General features: G+C 35.8%; 1 protein-coding gene across 1 annotated transcript; it reads right to left on the reverse strand.

The window, feature by feature from the left end:
* Positions 1 to 604: 604 nt before the first annotated feature.
* LOC114358078 (uncharacterized) lies at positions 605 to 17,800 on the reverse strand. Its single transcript, XM_028311952.1, has 4 exons — positions 17,770 to 17,800; positions 2,917 to 3,049; positions 1,421 to 1,635; positions 605 to 643 (listed from the first exon to the last, which is right to left on the reverse strand). Exons 2-4 carry the CDS (start codon positions 2,990 to 2,992, stop codon positions 605 to 607), a joined length of 330 nt encoding a protein of 109 aa, XP_028167753.1. The 5' UTR covers positions 2,993 to 3,049; positions 17,770 to 17,800.
* Between the last annotated feature and the right edge of the window lie 421 nt (positions 17,801 to 18,221).

The raw sequence follows: 18,221 nt of genomic DNA on the forward strand, positions 1-18,221 counted from the left end.
AATAGATTGTATTATAGAAGACGGGCATTCGTTCAAATTTAATTTCATTTATGATTAATTGATAAATTCAATTTTTATCACCATCCTCAGGTAATTCAGTCTCTACTGCAGGAGCATGACATGACGTTCTCTAATTTACCAAATACAAAAGAAGAATTTGGCCAACACTTCCCACGCTGGTCAAAGTTCTCTTACACTATCCTCTTTGATAATTTCATCGGTTAGACCAAAAAGTTCCTAAATTATATTCTAGATCATAGATTTATACTAGCTTTCCGCCCGCGGCTTCATCATCATCATCATCATGTCAGCCATAGAACGTCCACTGCTGAACATAGGCCTCCCCTAATGCTTTCCACATTGATCGATTGGTAGCGGCTTCACCCGCGTGGAATTTTGTCTGTCACAGAAAAAGTTTATCGCGCGCGTCCCTGTTTCAAAAACCTGGATAAAGACTATCCTATGTCCTTTGCCGGGACTCAAGCTATCTCTATGCCAAATTTCATCAAAATCGGTTTAGTGGTTTAGGCGTGAAAATGAGACAGACAGACAGAGTTACTTTCGCATTTATAATATTAGTATAGGTAGTATAGATTAAAGACACTCAACTTCTGTAATAAGGGCCTATGAGTCGCTTTTGGATCTGGATAAAAAGGATGAACACGATATTGTGCCAAGTGGCAGTGGGCGGGGCACATAGCTCGTAGAGACGATCACCATCTCACCGTTGTAAAATTATAGAACAGCATGGGAGAAATGAGAAGCATTCCGTATACAACATTTTATAGACTGTTTTTCTATTGTTTTTATGTAGGTAAGAGTAGTAAGGGCTTGCTCTTGACACGGTAATACTATTACCGTGCTCTTGATAATAATCATACCCAGAGGGTGCAGGTGCAATCTATGATGGAGCAAGCTTTTCCAGAAGGTGCCTTTCACTAGCCACTACTACACACTAGCCTTGAAGGTGTTATAGCCCTCATAAATGTGTAACCATCTATACTTATATTATAAAGCTGAAGAGTTTGTTTGTCATCATCATCTCAGCCATAGGATGTCCACTGCTGAACATAGGCCTCTCCCAATGCTTTCCATGTTACCCGGTTGGTAGCGGCCTGCGTCCAGCGCTTTTCTGCCACCTTTATGATGTCGTCGTTTGTTTACTTGAACACGCTAATTTTATCAGGAACCCATAGTATAGCCCATTTATCGAGGAAGGCTTAAGGCTATATAACATCACCCTACGGCCAATAGGGACGGAGCAATAAAGAAAAATGTTGCAACAACGGGAAATACCAAACTATTTTCACCCGTATGAAGTCTCGGGCACAGCTAGTTAGAAGTAATCATCAAAGCCTTGAAGGTCTTATAGCCCTTAAATGTTTAACCATTAGAAAATAATCATCAAAAACTAACTTACCGTCTTCTCCCCCAAATCATGGACCCTGCAGTGCAAATGCACTCGGCTGCCCAGCTGCGCCGTCACGTTGTTAGTTGAAGCGTCATCCTCGAAGAACGGCAGAGGTTCTGAAGTGGTGGTGGATATATCCTCCTCGTGCTCCTCATACGTCTCCGTGAAGACTTCGTGCCAGAACGGGCCTGAGATCACCTTCTTGTCACCGGTCTTGAAGTCCACTGGAAGAAATGGATATGTCAGTTTTTATTGGTAAAAGATTGTTTTGCTATTAACATTTTAACTATACCAGAGGCGAATATTAGACTCTTAGGCTGAGTTGCACCACCTAACTTTAACGGTAACTATGACGATAACCGGTGTTTTTTGTATGGAGTTTGACAGATTTTTGATGTTTGTCAAAGTTAAAGTAAGATGGTGCAACCCACCCTTAATATACGGTTCACTGACAAAAACCTGTCGAAAATTTGTAAAAGGAAGTCGAACCTTAACTACAAACTCCTCCTACTTATGTTCTTCTTAAATTTTCCAATGAAAATTAAACTTTTATTCACTGGTTGAGTTTTTATTGGTGGTCAAGCTGTAGATCCTACACAGGAGTTGCAGCGGTGGGAACGAAAGGTGGGAATAGTCCCGTCCCCTATGCCATATTTTTATAATTTCGCAGTCTGTTCTGCTAAACCTTGATTGACTGGTCAAAGGGAATATACCTACTTTAGGGGATTTACAAATAAAATGTCTTTATCTGTAATTATACCTTTATTTAACCAGTTAAGTTCCCAAAGCTCGGAGCCAATATCTCAAAGCTAAGTCAATATTCGAGTAGTTTATAGTTAGTGTATGTTCAGCAAACATACCTGGAGGTTGTTTGAATATGAAATCCTCTCTAAACCAGGTAAATCAAGATGCATTGGTATCATGCTGTATACGTCTTGGAATGTCTTGGAATGACTTGGACAAACACGTAACAATCACGTCAGAAATACAAATGCCACAAGACTTTAGCGAATTTACCGATTTCTCGTATCTGACTACGAAACGAAAAAAATTATTGCAATCAAAACATAACGTGAAAAAGTTACAAAATAAAATTTCAAATCAACTAATTGTACCTTGTGTGTTCCATTTCTTCTGTTATGTTATTTGTTTGGTGTGCAATAAAGTGTATTTATTATTATTATTATCAACTACGAAAAATTTTTTGTTAATTCGTAATCATGTACACCACTAAAATTTGCAAGGACAATAGAGGATTGGAGTGGAGAACAGTGGATAAAGGAGATATGATAGAGGCAATATGAGAGAGGAGAGTAAAGGAGCGAGGGGAGACAAGGGAGGAGAGGAGACAGGAGATAGGGAAAAGAAGAGAGAAAAAGACAGGAGAGAGGAAAGAGGAAAGAAAAGCGGTGAAAGGAAAGAGGGGGGAGAAAAAAGGGAAGAGGCGAAAAGGCAGAGGGCAGAAGAGAGAAGTAAATTTAGAGTACCATATCTTCAATATTCACCTGGTATTTGCGGGGCTATGACACATAGCGTCCTGGTCAGCAAAGAGCAGAACACCAAGAGGGCAGCCGGCGTCATCCTGTCAACCCCAGGACTGGGGGGCCATAGAGTTCACCTGTCCAGTCGTCTTTGATTCTGTAACAAGAATATGACCCTTAATACTATAGAAGTAAAAGCGTGCACATAGTACGCAGAACTGACGGGGCAAGGTTCTAGAGTGGAGGCCACGTGCCGCGTGGGACATCCACTCACAAGGTACCAACCTCATAAAGGTAGCAGGAAGGCGCTGGATGCAGACCGCTACCAACCGTGCGACGTGGAAGTTATTGGGGGAGGCCTATGTTCAGCAGTGGAAGTCCTGTGGCTGAAAATGATGATGATGATGAAAAGCGTGTTTGTAATGACAGCCACAGACACCTATCCAGTAACCTTCAATAGAGTTTTGTGCATCTTCACTAACATCTTGACACAAAATATCTATGACCGGCACAGAATGGACATTAGTCTTCACTGTAGGAGGATGACCCTTTCGAATTTACCAGAGGTAAAAGGAAGGATTTGACCTACACCCCCTAGGTACGCTGACCAGATGGGTTGGGAAGACTTGATGTTCTCAAATTTTCCCTTATTCGTCTTTTACGGACGGGGGTGGTCCTATTCTATTCTGCCAGTATCACGCGGTTTTGCAATTTAATACTTTTTAAAGGAATATAGGGGAAAGTAGTACGAGTTGTTCCCCTGGGGTAAGATGATTCTTTGCGATTGTGCTGAAACCACTAACGTCATTTAGTTTCTTTCACTGGTAAAACATAGCCCTGGACACCTCCCCACCTCAGTCAAATCGTATTGGTGGCGTGAGCGATACATCGATTTTGACGAGAAAAAATAAAAATAGTGTACTTCTGATCTAAAATAGGCATGACTTTGACCTAATGTTACTTTTATTCAAACAATGCTTATGTAATTACTGCCTAGTATGTTTAATTTTAATATTTTGGCCATACGAATATAGCCGCGTACTTGTAGATTATGGTAGAAAACATTGACCAAAAAGTGGGACTTGGGTCAAGACGATCCCTTTCTACATGTACGAGATGATCCCTGGGGATCAAAACAAAAAAGGCAATGGAGTAGGTAAAGGGAAGCGAAATTAAAGAATTAAGAGAACTTTATATAACTCATCTGAGTTTGTAGAAGATGATACTGAGTGTTTGAGACATATAAATTATTTTTATACTACTATCTACTAGCTACCAGGTTCGACTTCAATTTGCTTGATAGCTAGCAATTTAAAAACTAAGTTAAATTACTTAACTCCAAGTCGGGTAGTTAAATTCTTGTTTAATAGTCTTCTGTAATTATTAATCCTGACATAAATTTTACGCATTCGTCGTAACAAAGTGGGACTAAACTTTGTTACTTAGTTTTATAAGGCACTTATAAAACAACATAACCCTAAATAGGGATGTGACAAGTATCGATTTATGAATCGATTGTTTCTTTTAAGTAATTATTATCACACAGACAGAGATAAGGAAGGAAAGAGAATGGAAGAGAAATACATGATCTTGATAGATTTTATTTATCCAATTTAGTTTAGATTAAGAGTAGGCGCACACCGTTGATTTTTCGTCGGCCGATAGTTTAGTCGGGCAGTTGATCAGTATGGGCATGTATGGGAGTGCGCACACTACGCCGATTCAATTTGGCCGGGAACATCTATCGGCCAACTAAAAATCAACGGTGTGCGCCTACTCTAAGTAATTATAATAATTTATCATTTGTTAAGAAAATTTAAATACAAAAGTTCTTTACATAATTATTTAAGTTTCATTCATTTAAAAAGTAATTGAAACGTGACGTTTTGATATCAATTTATTTATTATTAAGAAACACAGCAGCCATTTTACAATTTTACATGATTGAAAACATTAAATAAGAGATCCAATTACAGTTTCATGACTGCTACAAATATTCAATATCAATTTATTCACTGAAACGCGAGGTGGTTAAGAATTTTAGTCGAATAAAAATGCCGGTGCGGACGTGTTAAATAAAAAGGTGTCACTGATACAATTTTATTAAGTTTTATAATTTAAGATCGAGAAGAAATAACGCTCCATATTTGGAAGTAGCTTTCCGCCCGCGGCTTCGCCCGCGTGAAATTTTGTCTGTCACAGATAAACTTTATCGCGCGCGTCCCTGTTTCAAAAACCGGGATAAAAACTATCCTATGTCCTTTCCCGGGACTCAAATTATCTCTATGCCAAATTTCATCAAAATCAGTTCAATGGTTTAGGCGTGAAAGCGAGACAGACAGACTGACAGACAGAATTACTTTCGCATTTATAATATTATTATAGATAGTTTAGAATTCGGAGCGTTATAACTTCTCGATCACATAGGCCTTACGTGAAATCGACGTTTCCCATAGTGAAATATCCCATCTCTAACCCGAACTGAACCTGATCCCACTTAATATCTCAAGACCCGAATTATCTACGATCTAAAATTAAAGATAGAACTTTATTGTCCGTATTCATGGCAGAAAATAAATCACCCAGACAAAGATTTAGGACTATCGAAATTTTACGCACATCGTGATAGTGTAAAAGAACACTTATTTCCAACAGCTTAGGTTTAGGTTGGGTTAATACATCGTTAAAGTTTATCGATATTATACTAAGAATTTATTTTGGAGAATATTAAATTCTTTCACTCTAATATTGTATGCAAAAATTGCTATTAACTTCAAAGAATAATCTATTATTAGGAACTGCGCATTACTTTTATCTAATACTTACTACCCCGGCGAACTTCGTACCGCATAGGTATGTTCATCAGAAATAAATGAAATAATGTAGGATTTTAATAGTGAAAGAAATTTTAAAATCAGCTCAGATGTTTCGGAGCCTATTCAATACAAACAAACAAACCTTTCGTCTTTGTAATTTTAGTGTAGATAAACCTTTTTGTGTATTATGTTGTCGTATATTTTCTACTCAATTCTATATTTCAAAAATTCCAGATTAAGATGATGATTTTACCTTATAAAAAAGGTAGTATAAATAAAAATTCAAACCTGTAAAAAAATTGCAAAATCTTATTGACTTCCCTTGAAGTTTCCCAATCATACCCTTGGAAGATGTAAACAAATTACTAAAGCGAACTTACGAAAGACGGATAGAGTCCGACTGGTCCCAGAACTTCGACTAGTGATGTTAAAGTATCGACAATATTATCGATAGTGAGGTACACGTGCACTAAAGTTTAACCTTATATTACCATTTCACCGAATTGTTTGAGTGATACAACCGTTCATAGAATGATCTGTTGACATAAACATTTATCCGTCGAAATCACGTTTCGCCGAAACCTCTGTTCATAGAACGCTCCAACGAAGTTCTTGTACTTATCAAAACAATTAGCGAAACCATTTTCTCTTTAGAAAAACAGCTGTATTTTGTGTAACTTTTCTTAAATATTCTAGACTTTTTTTCTTGATGTTGTAATCTTTACAGGCCTATGTTCAGCAGTGGACGTCCTGTGGCTGAAATGATGATGATGATGAATCTTGAAATAGGCTATAAATTTTGTAACGAGCTAGAAAGTTAGTTATTTTACAGATATTTTTAAAATTTATCAATAAAACATCGTCCAGTAAAGCACTATCCCATACACTAGTTGCATAGTTTTAACAGTGTCACCATTCAAGTAAAGATTATTCACTCATGTAACACATTTAATCTATCAATACAATAGTTTCTCGATATTTACAAGTAACATCACTATCTGACTCCATCGGGATTGCAAGTATTGGAACAGGATAAAATGCCCAGTTCGTGGAACAACCAAACTTGTAATGACTTCAAACGGAGTCTACCTATATCTAAGGATTAAGTTGTGATAATCCATTGTTCTGTTGTCGGATTGGGGGATTTAGCTGTTATTAGAAACTTGTTCGATTCACTTGAACCTAAGAAGTTCGACTTTCAGGTGAGACACTAATTGAAAATCGTTTTGAGAAATTGAGTATTTAGAAGAAACCATGAACAAAAATAATCCAAAATAACTTCTTCAAAAACACTTTTGTCTTACCCTGAAATCTAGTGAGGTTTTCGGTATAAGTAGCAATTGAGATCGCAAAATAGTGACATCCTCCCACTAAGGCTGGGTTGCACCATTTTACTTTGACTTTAACAATCGTCAAAAATCTTCCAAACTCCGTACAAAATACGCCGGTTATCGTTAAAATTACGGTCAAAGTTAGGGGGTGCAACTCAGCCTAAGACTCTCCCCAGACTACAGACTTTTAGTTAGCTGATAGTTGGGTCGGGCTGTCAATCACTAACAACATGCCTTGTATGCAAGTGCTCACGTTACGAGTAAACGGATTTGGTATCGGCCGATTTCTCACACAAATCAGAAGCTGACCATATTATTGGCCAACTAAAAATCTGTATTTATTGGGTGTACGAGTATAATGGTATAATTAAATTGGACAGAATCAGTAGAAGATTAAGAACTTTAAACAAGTCACCTTAATGATGAAAGCGATAACGTGGTAACTTCACTAGACATACTCCTAAGTGCTGTTTGATTTGATAGATCGAAAAAAGCTGATAATAAAGAAACTAAAATAAAGCATAAAGTTGCATAGCATAAAGTTCAAAATATGATAGCAACTAAACCAGAAGAAGGGTTAAAAATAAAACGCGCCTGCGTAAAGCGAATCCGAAAGATCAAAGGTGTCAAATGCACGTATATACGCCAGAAGATCTACGCTTACGTTATTACAAAGCTGAGGATTTCCCGAAAAGAGTTACAACATCTTTATGATAAAGTTGAGAATCAATTAAAAAAATCTGATGATAAAATTGGTGACCTTACTTGCTGTGACTAGGGCATGTAATATCGGAAGGTTTTCAATTCCGATATTGGATTCCGATATTAGATCTCAATATCGGAATTCCGATATTAATATCGGAATTGAGTTCAGTGCTACAAAATTAATATTTGGTTATATTCGTAAGAATTCTGGATTGTTTACAATAAAATAACGATTTTAATCAAAATCTTAAATTTGGTACAAAACAGCACTTCATAAAATTGAAGTATTTTAAAACCATTTTTACGTTATGGGTATCCATTGCATTTGGTTTTTTATGTGACAAGAGGCAAACGAGCAGACGGATCACCTGATAATGAATGGTTACTGATAATGATCCTATAATGGACTAGCAAATAATTAAAGTGTTTTTGTAAAATCACAGGTATCAAACAAACTTTTACTCCTTCATTATATTACCCTGTTTTATGTTGGCGGAACGAATTTTAGTCATTCAAATCACGTGTTACAAAAATTGTAGAGAGTGGTAAAAAACTTGAATATGCTTGTAATTTGTTCCTTTTTGATTATCGATGTACAACTCACAAAACCACGAGCCATCATCATCATCATCATGTCAGCCATAGGACGTCCACTGCTGAACACAGGCTCCGATGCTGATTTTCACAATGGCCGGTTGGTGGCGACCATTCTCGAGATTGTTGACAAGTAAGTATGTCTATCTCGGACAAACGATCAGCTAGGTAGTTAGATGCAATTTCGAGAAAGAGGTAAATCGTCGAATACGAAGACGAAAGTCTTCAATTAGTGTGTTTCCAGTGATGATATACGGCTCGAAAACGTGGCCTTTGAATATAGGGCACAACGTGCTATGGAGAGGGATAAGCTTGGTATTTCTTTACGAGATCTAATCAGAAATGAGGAGCTCCGTAAACTAACTAAGGTCGCTGACATAGCCCGACGGATTAGCAAGCTGAAGTGGCAATGGGCAGGGCACATAGTACGCAGAACTGACGGTCCATAGTCCAGTAAAATTAATGTTTGAAAGGGAGTTGAGATGTCGTTCTTTGTTGACCAAGTACCTATGGCAATTGCTAAAATTGATTTAAAACAAGTTAAATTAACCATAAATAGTAAAGATATTAAAATATTTGCAGTGGAACAAAAAATGATGGTGAGAGACATGAGAAAATCATTGGTCTTTGTCAATCATGTACTTTGGGCTTTGTGGCAGGTTGTGGCGAGTTTAAACGCTTTGTTTAAAATGTCAATTAAAACTTTTATCTGATTCCGATATTACGATATTGGGTCGCTCAATATCGGAATTGAAATATCGGATCTCGCAGTCCGAGATTCCGATATTACGAGATTCCGATATTCATGCCCTAGCTGTGACGTCTGAAAGCATCATGACAATGGTTAGGTTCCAAAATTGGCTACATAACAGGAGAGTGAAAAACTATGTAACTATAGTAGATAGAGTAATTACGTAGATGTAGCTTTACCTATTTAATTATCTAAGTACCGTCTTGACCTTCACTAGTTGGGTTTTTATTGGCGGCCAAGCTGAAGATCCTGGCTACACAGGAGTTGCAGCGGTGGGAACGAGAGATGGGAATAGTCCTGTTACCTATTATGTCTGTCTTCCTCTCAAATCGTCAAAAAATATTCAATGGTTTGCCTCAAAGAGTAAAAACATCAATCTCTCCATTCCCTCTCACAATATTTTTCATTTTTTAATATTAGTTGGATTAAAACATTTATAAACTAGTAACATTAAAGTAAAATACAATTTTACTTAATGTAGCAATCTGATTAGACGAACTCAATGCAAAAGAAAATTCTAAAAATACTTTATACCTACTTACAAAGGATAAAGACATCAATGCAAATCTTGCAGAATTTTCTCAGATCAAAATTGATATGAAAAATTCTTGCCAGACTAAAATATTAACCGCGTTTCAATCTAAAGATCAAAGAACTTATGATATAACGAACACTCCTTTTTAACTACAAAGTTCTTGATTTTCTACAAAGTAGAATATTTTTATCAATGTAGTCAACTTTTTATGCTACTTGTAACATCGCGTCTTGTTAGTGGTGACAGAATAGAGGGAGGCAGTAGGTTCGCCTAATGTTTTCAAAGGTACACCTTTGGGACCTAGCCCTTTTTAGGTTTCGTTTTCTTTAGGGATGTCAGGTCATTCCGGTAAGTGAAATAAGGCAAAAAAATAGTATTTAGTTTAACCACTCAAATTATGATATTTGCAAGATCTTTAGAAGTAGGAATGACACTTAGCATCTTCTTGATCATCTGGGGAGAGAAAGGTCATTGAAATAGTTAAAAAGGGAAAGATGGCGATAAGAAGAAAATATTTGCAAAAAATATTCTGAGTTTGAAGAAAATAAGAAATTCTAAAAGCAGTAATCTGCTTTTAGAATTTCTAGGAACTAATAGACTTAAGCCGGGTTGCACCATTTTATCCGTAACATTAGCCGGTGCTTTTGGTATGGAGTTTGAAAGATTTTTGACGTTTGTCAAAGTTAAAGTATTGGTGCAATGCAACTCAGCCTTAGAAAAAAAACTCGACGTTTTAAGCGATGTTAGAGTTTAAAAAAGGAGACATAGTAGAGAAGTAACTAAATAAATTACAGAACCTAAGAATTTTTTTCTTATTTATAAGTGAACAACTAAGAACTTACCAGCAAGATCTGAGACATCTCCAGGGTATTGTTAAAAGGGTCTACTGTACACACTTGCATTTTATTCGTGACCTCGTTTGCCCTCAACCAAGTCATTACTGTCCTCTCAAAAAGGATGGAGAAGGATATGTGGTGAAAGCAAAATGATTCTGCATATTCCTACGGTAGGTTTTAACGATTTTTTACGAATATTTTCGTGAGGGATTTTCTATGTGAGGGAACTAGGTTAGTGGGGCTTATGTTTGATGTCATAACAATATGTTGTGAAACCACTGGAGTGGGATATGAGAAAAATAAAGCTCACATAATAGACAAAGTTCATAATGTTCACAAGTGGACGTCATGTGGATGAAATAATAATGATGAAGATGATGATGATTATACAAAGGTAGCAGGAAGGCGTTGGATGTACGCCGCTACCAACCGGTCATTATGGAAAACATCGGGGAGGTCTATGTTCATTGTTCAGTGTCCTATGGCTGAAATGATGACAATGATGATGAGCCTATATTATAAATATGAATGGAAGCATGTCCAATGTCCATGGATCATAGGACTTGAAATATTTAGGGACTGTTTCACTATGTATTTTCTAAGAAACTCTGTTAGGATTAATTATATCAATGAAATTAATTTCAACTTCATAATTAAGATGTCAGAATCAAGGAACTTTGAGTTTAATTTGTGAAACTATGCCGATCACTGTTAATAAGGCCTTTAGTTTGAAACTACACTTAACAATTCATAGTTACTATGAATCAATATAAAAACTGACTCTTCAATTACTTATCTAACATTAATGGCATTTCTTTACAAAGAAAAAACAACACTCTCTCGAGTCATAGTCACATTCATAGTCATAGTGATTTATTTATTAAAAGTTGCAGCTTTGAATTCAATGATGACAATTTATCTCATGTCTATTTAAGTATACGCAAAGTAATTTTATGCTAACACATACGTACGTGGGTCTAATTTCAATTTAATACACCTTTGACTGCGAATAATATTCTGCAGAAAGCAAATTATAACCCAAGAATAACCCCTGCATCCCACACAAAGGATTCGGATGTGGGATGACTTTATTTAAAGGAATAATTTAATATTCCGTCGTATAAACCTTGCTCGTGATTTTGTCTGCTTAAAAATCATAAGGCAGTTGGTAGGTTTTATGGTAAATTAATTACTAGGTCTTAAGTTTAGTTAATTAATAAATCGTTAAAATTAATCCTGTCCCCTGTGAGATTTCACACCTAAAACATGCACACACAAAAAATGATATGAACAGAACTTGAAGAATCATATTTATACATAGACGCTGATTGCACAATTATTGCAAACTTTACAATTTTAGGGTATTTGTGACATACAGTTATGCCCGTTTTCACCATCAATCCCTAATTTTTAAGTGACCCCTATGAAAACAAATTTCCTGTTATGTGTTACCGTAGGGGTCACTTAAAATTAGGGATTGATGGTGAAATGAAGGATGGGCAATAGGCACTTAACAACCTACAATCATGTACTAATAGAAAAGAAGTTTCTTACAACTGCGTAAGATATTAAAATATTTAAGTAGATGGTAGGTACCTTAGAATAGAATGGAATAGAATGGAATATTGTTTATTTGGCACAATACACAATACATGATTAGGCACAATACAAGATTAAAAAAATCATAGAAAAAACAAAAATAAAATAGATTTTAAGTGCCCTGTGCCAAAAAGGTCCCTGACTCAGCATTAGTCGTGACAAATATGCCACGACACTGATTTTCAGCAAGGACCTTTGGGGCAGTGGGGTCGCCGTAAAAATAAAAAACAAAGAAACACACAGATTATACCTAACATAAATACAAACAATAAAATCATAAAACAAATATTAAAAATAAAAATAAAAACTTTTTTAAAACCTAGTAATGCTGTCATATTATCTGACCTTTGCACATTGTGCTTCTTAACCTGGTTAATCCATTTGACATCGTGCTTCATTACCCTTAATTTTATTAACAAAGTCCATCAAAATACAAATAAACAGAAGAACACTTCCAAGTCTCTTAATATACTTAAAAGGCATCCATAATTCATAAGCACACTATGACAGATTCGCCACACAAGGGATTACCAATCCGGCTCGAAGGACCAAAAAGGGATTTTTATCGAAAGTCCCTCCAATTCTCCCATTTATAAGTACAAAGTAATAAAATGTAAATAACATTAAGCCATGTTTTTGCTTGAAAGGATAAGTGGGCTGGCAAGAAAATTTATACGATCCTTACTTACTGCGTACATATTATAATATATTTTTGAAGCTTAATTCTGTATACCTCTGTAACGCTTGAGGTCAGGTAAAGGTCTTTTCAAGCGTAAATTTTCTATTTTTGCTTCTAGTTTTGGCTTCATCCAGGTAAAATACTTTTTGCGTTTACTTTTTTGCCTATTAAGATGCAAACTCCTTTCTCTACGGCGGATCTATTTGCATTTTGTTTAGGTACTCTCTTAATGTTCATGTATTTTTTCCAAGAAATAAGTCAATAAAATCTTAAAAACGATACGTAGATGTGTAACTAAGCATCTAATTAACTAAATTTGGGTATCGATAAAAGTCTGTCATAACGTCCCTATTTTTAAAATAATATTAGTGAGATTTTCGATTCACGTATTTGTTGATAGAAAATTGAATGCCGCACCTAAAAAGTGCGCTTCGAAGAAATTATTAGGTGCGCTTGAAAATTGATCTGATTCGAGGAATACTTCATAAATCTAACTCAATCACCGACAACCTTCCAAAACCGTCAATACCAAATAAGCGGAATTATTTCCCGACCCTTGAAATTCCAATAAAATTAATGAAACTCCAGCTCATTAGCTTTCCCCGTCCGTTGCCCATATTCTGTTGGAAACTGTCCAAAGGGGACACTTTTTTCCGGGAAAATATCGTTTTATCACAACATAGCTGTTACTGTTTTGGGGTTGTCGACACACGGGATTTTAAACCGTTAAGAAACGATAACTGCTCGTAAACATAAAATGACTTTGGTAGCATTTAGTAGTTTTATAGACTGCGACCAAAACATTTCGATTTCTTAAAATTTTACTACCAGCAAAGAGTAACAACTAAAGTTCATTTTTGATTTGAGTAGGAGCTAAAAATTGTAAACTAAGACATTTGATAACTTCTACGGTATAATTTATTATTTAGTTACTGGGAAAGAAATACAACTTTTTTGGTATTAATTAACAATTAATGGAGAAAAAACTTTACTCCAATTTGAATTCGAAAGTAGAAAGTGAATTTTTAATTCAAATAATTTATGTCCTATCCAAAACTAAGTTTGTACAGTTTAAAGCTCTATTTTCTTAGACCACCAAACCCACAATAACAAATTATTGCCCAACAATCCCGACTTCACGACCATAATCTCAAATAAGAAACGGGCGCGCGCACATTACTGTCTCGTGTGTCCTCGTTTATATTGTATGGCAACACTAGCCCCATTTGTTCAGCGAGTATGGCAACACTAGAATGGGGATTTTTCTCATGAGGGTAGTGTTTATTGGAGACATAGACGCTTATGGGACCGATTCTAGGCTAAGTATAGTCTAGATTGACTGTATAATGTAATATTGACAATTATAGAGGAACTTGTTATTTTTAGGGAACAATGAAATCTAGGACGTCCATTCGGTTCAGAACACACAGTGAAACGCAACTGCAAAGAAACTGCAACATCTAGTTACTTTTGAGTTGCATCTAAGTTTCTGCCATAGATTCCGTTGAGAGACCACACATGACGCGACCAGTTTGACCAGTTCAAAGCGTTTCACCGTGTGTTCTGGTCCTTACACCCACCTGCACTCGAAGATTCGTAGGCAAATATTCCAGCCTATTTTTCATTGAAATTGAATGAAATCTGATTGGTTATTCAAAACATTTAATTTCTCCGCTCAGCCTTGGTAGACATCGGGCCTTAGGCTCTAATATTCCTTCTTACTATAAATACGTCACAAAAAAAAAGGTTTTACCTTGTATTCTTTTAGCAACAATTTCCTAGTTTTCCTTACACAATTTTTCGTAGTTTGGAAATACAATTTCCACGTATCCCTTACTATCCACTATACAAAGAAATTCAAGAGTACATAATTACAGACAGCAATTCAAGCTAAATTCTGTAACCCTTTATTATCGTTGTAATAGGTACCATTTTACACCAAAAATGTGTACTCTGAGGGCTAAGTGCGAGTTTACATCAAATGTCGTCACTAGTGAACGCGGTAAAAAATATATGAACATTCTTCGTTCTTCGGTCTTGAATATTTCCGCTAGGGGCGTTGTACAATCCGTCATACATTTAATGTCATTTTATTACGCGCTCACTAGTGACGACATTTGCTGTAAATTTAGGGCTCTTGTATGATCCATTTAGCTGTAGTGGTTCTATAAAAGCTTTAGTAAAGGGTTAATTAAAAATTCGGTTTTTAAGCGCTGGAAGCCAGAGAGAGGCTTGACGTAGCGCTTTAAAATATGAACGTGTGTGACTGTAGTTTAGTTTTAGCATAATATCATTAAATTTTAACATGCTGCTATAGAATTTGTGGGCTGAACTTGTTTATCATAGATATTAAGACTAGAATCTTACGCTTTTTAATTCAGAAGTAGGTATACTTAATAAATTATTTTTGTGTATTTTTACTACTAATAAAACACAAAAGCGACGCAAGTTTCTACTCAACAATAACATTTCATAGGTATTTTTTTTAAATCTCCACTAAGTCCGGGAAAAAGCAATAATAGTTATTTTGATGAAAGGTTCTATAGCAATAAGAAGTACGGACGCATCCAGGAGGAAATAAGTCAACAAAGTACATTTTTCTAGTTTCCTCTCTCTGTGGTTGGCACCAAGTTTAGTTAGAGAGTAGATTAGTGATGTGCGCAGGTGAAGAAAATTCTGTTATCGATATTTAGAATTTAATGTGGAAAATAAATACTAACTTTTATACCTTACGGCATTAATTTTGTGGTTTATAATTTTCTAAATAAAGATATAAACATTTTACAGGTATGTATTTTATACATTGCATAAAGTTGTAATTACTTAGTGCTATTTTTCAATGAGAATGTACAACAAGTGATATTAATTTCTACAAATTGACAGTCATAATCGTGTGTACACAAACAACTTGTGACCAAACAAAATTATTGGTAAACCAAATAAATAAATAAACTTATATTGACAGGCGAGTCAAATTTTATCGAAACATCGCATTCACGTACTGTGTATGCCAGAGTTATATGACAGCCATATCTTTGAAAGTACTTTATGTATCTTTTTATGTAAAACTCAGTGGTTCAGATCAAACTGTCTGGTCTCTTTGAAACTGAGCATTCGAAACGGATCGTCTCAATACTTTTGTCTATTGAAGTGGAAATGAGTCTTTATTAAACACTAGCTGACCCGGCGAACTTTGTTCCGCCTTAATGGCAATAAATAAGCACTTTTTTTTATTTCGAACGGGATAAAAAGTATCCTATGTCCTTCTCCTGGCTCTAAACTACCTCCCTGACAATTTTCAGCTAAATCGGTTCAGCCGTTCTTGAGTTATAAGTGGAGTAACTAACACGACTTTCTTTTATATATGTATATAGATTATAAACACGAAAATTTGAGAGGATTTATTTGAGGACATTATACCCTAACGATAGCATTTAAAAGTACAATTTAGGCTCCTCCTTTCTAAAAATACGAAAAAGCAAACCACCTATTTTAAACTATAGTAAATTGGTACTTTCAGGTTGGATTGCACCATCTTACTTCAACTTTATCAAACTTCAAAATGCTGTCAAACTCCATACAAAAACACCGGATATTGTTACAGTTACTGTTAAAGTAAGATGGTGTAACTCAGCTAATACTCCAACTTGTAACAAAATAAAGAAGAAACTTACTTAATTTAAAATTTAACTGGTGACCTGCCCGTCTCTCAGACACCGCGTTTCGTTTTTTTTTATTTATCTCCCCGCCTTTTTGTCGCTTCTCCCCGTGCGTTTTGGTACCTTCCGCGTTTGCCATACACCTTCGGTCAGTAGGAGGTGCACGAGCTCAGGGTCTTCTGTATTATCTTGTATCTTGTATCTCTATCTTGAATTATTTGGACAACTATATAAGTTACTAAATTCTTGGCCTCAAACTTATTTTACGTTAGCCAATTTTTTTGTACATTAGTTTTTCTTTGACGTCTCTTAAACGTCACCTCACCAAATACGCACTGTTGACTTCAGGTCACCAGTTAAAGGTATGCTACATGCTAAGTGATGGACTTTAATTTGTTACATTTTTGTTGAAGTTAAAAAATACGTCATAATCATCTTTTGCTAAACATAACAAACATCACATGGCTAAACAACAAAAAACATTAGATCAATTTGAAACTTTTGGACATCGACAATTTTGACAATTTCGAAACCTTTCAGCACATCACTATGTTTAGTTACGAAGCAAATGTACCGGGAGGGAACTAAATATTTAGTGCCACAATAAACACTCATTCGCTCGGTCCATTTCTTTTTAACTTTACTTCCCTGTTGTATTCCAAATATTAAAGGAAATGAAGTGCTCTCTTCAAAAGTTTTAAAGTATTTTATTTAGCATAGTAAATAATACGATAACTACGTGTAGACTAAATCCTCCATTTTCCTCAGGTAGTGGGCAAGCTGATGATGATGATGATAAACAAAGAAAAATCTCTATCTTGAATTATAACTTTGTACTAATATAAAATATCTTAAACGCCTATTTGCAGAAAATAATTGGATAATCTATAAAAATAGGCTAAACAATAAAAAACAAATTGGTATAAGAATTTCTTGTATAACTTGAATTTATGAAGCATGATCAGGCGTTGAACACTCTTGTTTAAACTGACATTTAGGCTGATTTGCACCATCTTACTTTGACTTTAACAAACGTCAAAACTCTGGCAAGCTTCATACAAAAAACACCGGTTATTGTTATAGTTACTGCTAAAATAAGTTGGTGCAACTCAGCCTTAGACTTGGCGCAGACCACCGATTTTTAGTTGGCCGATAGTTGTGCCCGATTTTAAATTGTATGAAGAATCGGCCAAATCAAATCGGTGTAATGTGCGCACTCCCATACATGCCCATACTAATCAACTGCTCGCCTAAACTATCGGTAAATTTTAACCACGACGTGTAATGTATGTTTAAGTTTTTTGTAATGGCTGATTTCACGTGGTGTCTAAAAGAACCGTTATACAGAAGGTGTTTACACTGAAGCACTTACCATTTTATCCACCGATGTAAATGACAATCTGCAACAATAAAACAAACACTTAATTCCGTACATAAAACCAATAGCAATAGGCCGTAAAAGGCCCCATGAAAATTGCTATCATTCGTTATCATCATAATAAAGCAATAAATAACGCCAGTTTACGAGTGTGTCCTTATTTTAGAACCACGATTGTTTCCAAGACGTGATCGTGCAAGTAAATGTAATTGGTTAATTTGGATGTGGCACAGTAAAAGAAAGCGTCTCCATACGAAAGAAACACTGTCGGTGTAGGGTGAAAATATTGGCACGCGCACCGACGATCGCAAAACGGCTAGAGTTCCTTCTGTACTCGCCACTCTGCCCGGTGAAGCTGGAAAAGCTCTTAAAGGTACCAGCGCGCGTCCCTTAAAAAAAAGGTATCTAAACGTTGAATTCAAAGTCAAAATGTGATTATTTGCAGA

This window comes from Ostrinia furnacalis, unplaced genomic scaffold (assembly GCF_004193835.3).
Source record: "Ostrinia furnacalis isolate ACB-3 unplaced genomic scaffold, ASM419383v2 OfSCF3663, whole genome shotgun sequence".
Taxonomy (NCBI): Eukaryota; Metazoa; Arthropoda; class Insecta; order Lepidoptera; family Crambidae; genus Ostrinia; species Ostrinia furnacalis.